Raw genomic sequence first — 7,757 nt, 5'->3', positions numbered from 1 at the left:
ACACATGTCAATGAAAACATAGGGGAAAATTGTGTAAATGCCTAAAAAGAAATATCTTCATGTGCTCCAGCCCCTTCACTTTTTCCTCATGTGGTTCAGACCCAAGAAGTGTCACATCATGTGTTGCAACACTCTTTTAGTAATTATTACCCGCCAACTAAGCATAAAAAGAGGATAAAAAGTATAAAACCCCAAAATGTCATTATCTACTCTACTCTTTTATGTTAGGTCTATTTAGAGTTCGTGTTAGGTCTAATTTTATGTTAGGTCTAGTTTCATGTTAGGTCTAATTATAGTTCATGTTAGGTCTAATTTCAGTTCATGTTGTCTAATTTTAGTTCATGTTATTTTTAAGTAATAATTAATGTTAAGTCTAATTTCAGTTCATGTTATGTCTAATAATAGTTCATGTTAAGTCTAATAATAGTTCATGTTAGGTTTAATTTCATGTTAGGTCTAATAATAGGGTGAAAACTTGTGTCAACTTAAGTGGATAGGGAATAGTGTGTCCACCAAAGTTTTTAACCACTCATATAGGGAATAGTGTGTCCACCAAAGTTTTTAACCACTCATATTACCTAGGGATCCTTGTATTATATAAAAAGGTGTTTTATATTAATAAATGTGTGGCTAGAAACTTTGGTGGACATCAACTTAAGTTGATAGGAGTCTTGTCCTAATAATAGTTCATGTTAGGTCTAATTTTAAATTAACTTAACATGAAGTAAATTAGACTTAAAAAGGAATTTAACATGAAGTAAATTAGACCTAACATGAATTGTTATTAGACTTAATATGAATTGAATTTAGACTTAACACAAATCAATTTGAACTTAACATTAAATTAGACTTAACATGAACTAAAATTAGACGTAACATGAAATTAGACCCAACATGAACTATTATTAGACCTAACATGGACTATTAGTAGACCTAACATGAAATTAGACCTAACATGAACTATTATTAGACTTAACATAAACTATTATTAGACTTCACATGAACTATTATTAGACCTAACATGAACTATTATTAGACATAACATAAACTGAAATTAGACTTAACATGAACTATTATTAGACCTAACATGAACTAAAATTAGACTTAACATGAACTGAAATTAGACCTAACATGAACTATTATTAGACATAACATGAATTGAAATTAGACCTAACATGAACTGAAATTAGATATAACATAAACTAAAATTAGACTTAACATGAACTATTATTAGACTTAACATGAACTGAAATTAGACCTAACATGAACTATTATTAGACTTAACACGAACTGAAATTAGACCTAACATGAACTCTAAATAGACCTAACATGAAATCTAAATAGACCTAATATGAACTCTATAGACCTAACATGAAAGGATAGAGGAGATAAGAGCATTTTAGGGTTTGTACTTTTTATGCTCTCTCTATATTTAGTTAGCAGGTAATAATTGCTAAAATAGAGCTTCAGCACATGAAGATATTGTTTTTGAGGCCTTGAGATAATTTTCCCAAAAAATAGAGGCTACTAGAAATTATAAAGGATGTGCTCAACTGATTTACACGGATGCCCACCCTAAAGGCCCAAATAGACTACAACCAAGCCCAAACTCACCTGTATAACTCATTGTCTTCTTAATTTGCCTCCAAAGTACCTCCTGAATCCTGATGGCGATGGGCTAGCTATTCAACCCCCTTTTTTTAGATATTAGTCTCTTAACATCTTCATATTCTGAATTGGGCCCTCAAATCACTAAAATTGCTGTAAGTCCACTAATTTATAGGTTATTTTAAAGTTAATCTTTCAAATCATTAAAATTGCTATTAGGTCCCCCATTCTTCAGTTAATTTGAAATTTGACCCTCAAATCAAGTGTGGAAGTAGCAATTACATGATAATTAGTCCCTCAAATCACTAAAATTATTGACAGGTTCAAACTAATCTATCTAAATGCTAATTCTACTCTTGATTGGAGGGACTAACTTCAAAAGAGCCTAGGAATTGAGGGACCCAATAGAAATTTCAATGATTTGTGGGACTAATTTCAAAATATCTTAACTATGAGGGATCTAAGTGAAATTTTAGTGATTTTAGGGGGAAATTTCGAAGTAAGAAAGATTTTTAAGGGATTAATATTGAAAAACCCCAAAAAGATCCTAAAATTCTCCGACATAAATATACATATTTGAATATGTCCCCCCATAGAAAAGACTTTTTGGGATATCCGTCTGTGGGATTGGTTGGTGGGTGGGTGGGATATTTCTTTCCTAAAGAATATGCAAAGGAGCTCCATGGATGCTTAATAGAAATAATTTCATCGGACAAATTTTCAAAACCAACCTATTTGGACTTTTATTCCCCAAAAACGACCCAATTCAAAAATAATTGCAAAAACCGACCTGGTTTCAGCCTCAGCGCTGAAACCAGGTCGGTTTTTGAAAAAAACTCTCCGAAACTTCACGGGAGTTGAACTCCCGTGAAGTTTCATAGTTCAAAAAACTTCACGGGAGTTCAACTCCCGTGAAGTTTCGGAGAGTTTTTTTCAAAAACCGACCTGGTTTCAGCGCTGAGGCTGAAACCAGGTCGGTTTTTGCAAATAAAACTGAATGGGGTCGTTTTTTGGGAATAAAAATCCAAATAGGTTGGTTTTGAAAATTTGTCCTAATTTCATCTTGTACTAATTTTTGCAACAAATCTTTTTAAAACCTCCACGAAAAGGTTTTTCTTGCCAATGCATGCATTCTGGTTCTATTCAATTTGTATTGTTAATCTCATGATTTGGAACTTTTCTGTTATTGACTAAAATTCCTTCCCATTATTTATGCAAATAGTTTGACAGTACCGTGCAAGGAAATTCTAAAGACAGCTACAAAAGAAATGTGGTTATTTTTCTAGGATTTTATTTTTTCAGTTTTTTCAGATCATATAACCTATTTCTTTTCAGAGCATTGTTTGTTTCTCCTCTTCGGAAGCTTTCTTTCCACCAGTGACCCGTTGTACAATGCATGATATATACTTGATAAAGCTTAATTAACTTGCACCCTTTTCTTTTCCATTCTTTTTTCTAATATTTCGTCACACTCTATTCTCTCAAGTGCGTGAACTGTTGCTGCATTGGTCGAAAACTATAATATAGAGTTCACTTCAGTTGGAAAATTGAATGTCACCGCAGTTGATATAACTTTCAAAACTTAGAATATTGAACTTGGCATCAAACTGAACTTGGGAAACAAAACAAAACAAAACAAAATCGCTTGTTGTAGACATACAATATCGATAGCGGAGTGAAAATTGTTTGTCTTTGACATGTTTCAATGTTACAAATAGAGGCAACTACATACGTTTACTATCCATTATAAACTGATGTTTGATAAAATAAAAGATATGTAAAGTTGGTGAAGCTTATCCCAAACTTGTCTACCTAGGATATGGACCATGGAATAGATCATAGACAAGCTACCAGCTCAACCACTGCTGATGCTCTCAAGGTCCTTGATTGATTCTACCCCCTCTCGTCCGAGTGTTAGCATATCTTATCTCCAATGATTTTATCTGCTTGCTGACTGTGATGTGTTCTCTTTTGTCTAGTCATACAATTATATGCTACTACTTTGGGTATTCTCTGGAGCTTTCATTAGAGTGAATGAATGGTTTGAGAGAACTTTCGGGGTTTTGATGTGTAATTGAGGTGACCTGCAAGTTGTCTAGCTAAGAGTCATGTGTTTGCTAACCATACATCAGATGTGTTGGTGATTTGAACGAGCAACAACATTAGGAAATTGAAAGCAGAGTTAATACACCACTTGGTGCAGTAGCAACCAGACAAAAGAAGAGAATTAGCTAAGGACAAGCTAATTAGGGTTCAAATTCCTAGAGAAATCTTTGAGAAATTTGTATCAACTCAATAACAATCCTAAATCTTAAAAGTGTGAAAATAAAAAAATAATAATGATAGACAATAGTGAATGATATTTTTTGATCTGTGAGGGAACAATCATGATAACACTGTCCCAGAACATCTACCGTCTTCACGGAGGTGGATGAACTTGACCGGGTGTAACACGGTCGGACGACAAGGAAGCCTAGCCCACGGATAAGCACGGGGCTTCCGAGTTGACTCAGATTGACTTGATCGTCGACTGACTACTGCTACTATTAATATAACGCCATTTAACTATCACGGTACTTTGAGTCATTTGGCATCATGAAACTCGTGTTACATCTCTTAATCATTAGAAATATGTATTTGTGCCTATTTCTTCTATATTTGGAAGGGGCGTTATGAGCTGTTGTTATGGAATAAATTCGGAATTGAAGAAACTTTTCATTCTCTTGATCTTACGATCATTTTTTTGTTTGACAATATTACCCTCCAGCAGAATAGATGTTCATTTCGGAGCAACATGACACCTGATTTAGAAGTTTAGATAAGTTTGTTTTAATTTTTAAAAAGCCTTTTCTATTAGATTGTGCTATGCCTCTTCACTTTGGCTCTCATTATGCATGTATTTATTTCCTTAATCAAAGTTTTTGGATATCTTGTCCCGATTACTTGAAGAAAAAAAATGTTAATATTTGAAATAGTCATATCCATCCACAATTTAATGAATGGTTAAAATCACCACCGCACTTTATACATTAAACTGTCATTTAGCATAGGATTCAAAGTCTCCATGGTTTGGTAAAATACAAATCTTCACGGTAATCTTTTTCCCCCTTCATATAAAGGAACTTAAAAAATCATAGAGTATATATTCACCTTCAAGGTTGGAACGGCATCAAGTTGGGTTAGAATATAAAAATATAACCATCAATATTTACAGTAACTTTAGAGTTTTTATGTAATGATTAGAAACTTTTGAGATGGTATCAAAGCAATTTAGTTTCAAATCCCACCGGTCACGAATTTGACACCGTTATGTAAGTTCAAATTTTGGCTTATAAAACTATTAACTTGCAATCATCACCATAACTTTAGAGTTTTGATGTAATGACTAGAGATAATAGTTGATGCCAGAAAGCAAGATTGAGAATAGGAATAATCTAGGGAAAAATTGCAAAATAGACCGTTTTTGCTAATTATTTAGCAAAATAGACCGTTTTGCTAAATAATTAGCAAAATAGACCTCTTTTTGGCCAACAGGCCAAAAAGAGGTCTATTTTGCAAAACAGCTCAGAAAACATACGGGACTAGTAGTCCCGTATGTTTTAATCACGGATTAGTGAAATTTTCTACTCAGAAAACATACGGGACTACTAGTCCCGTATGTTTTCTGAGTCACTAATCCGTGATTAGTTGGCTCTAAACATACGGGACTAGTAGTCCCGTATGTTTTCTGAGCCTTGTTTTTTAAAATCTACCTCTTTTTTTCAAAAGAGGTCTATTTTGCTAATTATTTTTCAAAGTGGTCTATTTCGCTATATATTTCATAAAAATGGTCTATTTTGCAAATTTTTCCAATAATCTACCGTGGAGTGGAAGAAGTAGGAGTTAATCAATTTCAGTTAATGCTTCCCAAACTATGCCCAAAGATAAAACATGAATTAACCTCAACTAGGTACGTACAACTACTTATAATGGGAATCACCATGTTTGCTAATCCAGACTAAGAGAAATACTCAAGCAAATCCCCTCTTCTTGCTCACACAACCTCCACAGCTTGGCAGTGCAGATCAAACGTCAGCATCGACGCCCTCGGTCTCAACATCGGCGGCGACGCCGACTTCTCCAACACCACCGCCATCGTAGGCACGCTCGGCATAACCCTCTCGCGCGTGCCAAGCCATTTGGACTGCACGTACTTGTGCTTCCTCCACGGTGCGATGTGCATCTTATTATCCTTCATGCATTTCTTCGCCGCCCCGCACATTATCTTGATCACGTGCCGGAGCCTTTCAGGTTTCCCGACGAAAATCTCAGGGAGTACGCTCACAAGGGCGTTGTACTCGGTGTTTCCTCGTGCCATCTCGAATTCTTGTTTGAAGTTGGGCTCGACGATTATTCGAACTGGGCCTTTCTTTGTGGTCTTTGATTCTACGACTACGTCTATGTAATTGTGCTCGCCTGATGGAATGTCAGGCGATCGACGCCACTTGGATTTGCACAGAGCACTGTTATATCCCAAATCTCTTAAATGGTCGACGATAGCTCTCAGCGCAGAATCCCGGTGAGATTCAGTCGTCGACTGCATTTTTCGTATAATTTCCTCTGTGCGTCTCTTGATTCTTGTTTCTGTTGAGCTAGGTCGAGAGAGAGCGTCCTGCATTGGATCAATAAGAGACTCGATTATAGACTGATCGATCTAACGCTTTTAATCAACTCTCTGATCGATATTAAAATAATTTTCTTACTTGAAGGAGACGATGTTGTTCATCCCAAAAGGCTTTGGTCTCTGCCATGTTAATTTCTTTTTCTTCTTCGTCGCCGTCGCCGTCGCCGTCGCTTCTCCATTGATCAATGTGCTCTGTTGCCTGAGATTCATCGCCGAATGCGAAGAAATCCAACTCTATATCCGAGAGGTTTTTATCCATCTGAGCTCTCTCGATCTTTGTTTTTGCTGTTTAAGCTTTCTTTGATTGAGTTTTGGAGTACGTGTCCCTTTAATTAGGTTGGTCTTATGTAGGAGGAGGCTGAGGCTGGACACACTAGGCGCCGCGAACATTTGTGGCCACGTGGCGATTCTGACTCCAAAGTGCGGTTCTTATCCTGATCTTGATCTTGATTAGCAATTATTACACAAGGAGACAGCGAAGATCCACGTCAGTTGGCCGCGTCCCACAATCAATCATGCAATTTATCAGAGAGGACCGGTGGGGTTTCATTGCAAGAAATAATAATTTCAAGTAGATTCGCTTCTTTTACAATCCGAAATTCATAATAAGAACCCTGGAGCAGGAAAACACGTGTCAATTTTTTTATTTAAGATTTTAACTAAAGTCTATAGCGAATAAAGACACGCGTCACCCGCCGTTGGTCCGTTTTGGTTCTAAAAGTAATTTCTCTTTTTTGATATTTTAGCAACACGTTAGAACAAAAGCATTAAAATAATCTTATATAGTCTGGAATTATACAGAAACAAAGAATAAACTATAGTAGGGTTGTTTGACCTAATACCCCATAGTCGTTTTTTAACTTTGTTCACCTTTTTTTTCTTTTCCTTTTTTGACCCAAAATTTTTACTTTGATGTCCTAAAGTTTTTAGGCCAAAAAAGTACCCTAAAGTTCAACAAACTTAACTTGATACCACCAAACTCTTTATTAATTTCTCAAAAAATATTTCAAAATTCAATAAAATTTGACCTTAATTATACCCCCAACTTAAAATTTTTTGTTAAATTTTGTGATATCAAAGTTATAATTTTGTTAAAGTTCAGAATATCAAAGTTGAATCTTGTGGTATTTTTCGAACACAAAAACTTTAGAATGTTAAAATTAAAATCGGAGTAAAGTTTGGAGTACTTAAGTGCAAATAACTGATAATAATTGGATTAAGAATTCTCCCTCATGTTCTCTCTGGGGATTTGCTTATTAGTTTACAAGGTTCGACATTGTCCAAATTGGATTCACTATTTGCTACTCCAGCATATCTTTAGCACTTCTAAGTAGGTTGCATGCCTAGTTGTCAGCATAGCATTTAAGTCTAATTTAAACGATAATTGGGGTCCGTTTGGATGAAGGTATTTTGTTCCGAAAATTAGGAGGAAAGCTGCCAAAATAGCAGCTTTTTGGCAGCTTTTTCCCAAAATCGCCTCTTTAGA

The 7,757-nt window shown here is 35.4% G+C and overlaps 1 protein-coding gene across 1 annotated transcript; it reads right to left on the bottom strand.

Moving 5' to 3' along the window:
• On the bottom strand, window positions 5,523-6,574 carry LOC109843498. Its single transcript, XM_020412437.1, has 2 exons — window positions 6,351-6,574; window positions 5,523-6,259 (listed from the first exon to the last, which is right to left on the bottom strand). The coding sequence occupies exons 1-2, from the start codon at window positions 6,528-6,530 to the stop codon at window positions 5,642-5,644; spliced, it is 798 nt and encodes a 265-aa protein (XP_020268026.1). The 5' UTR covers window positions 6,531-6,574; the 3' UTR covers window positions 5,523-5,641.

Source organism: Asparagus officinalis, chromosome 5 (assembly GCF_001876935.1).
Source record: "Asparagus officinalis chromosome 5, Aspof.V1, whole genome shotgun sequence".
Lineage (NCBI taxonomy): Eukaryota > Viridiplantae > Streptophyta > Magnoliopsida > Asparagales > Asparagaceae > Asparagus > Asparagus officinalis.
Note: the sequence above shows the minus strand (reverse complement) of the source record. Positions and strands in the feature narration are given on the sequence as shown.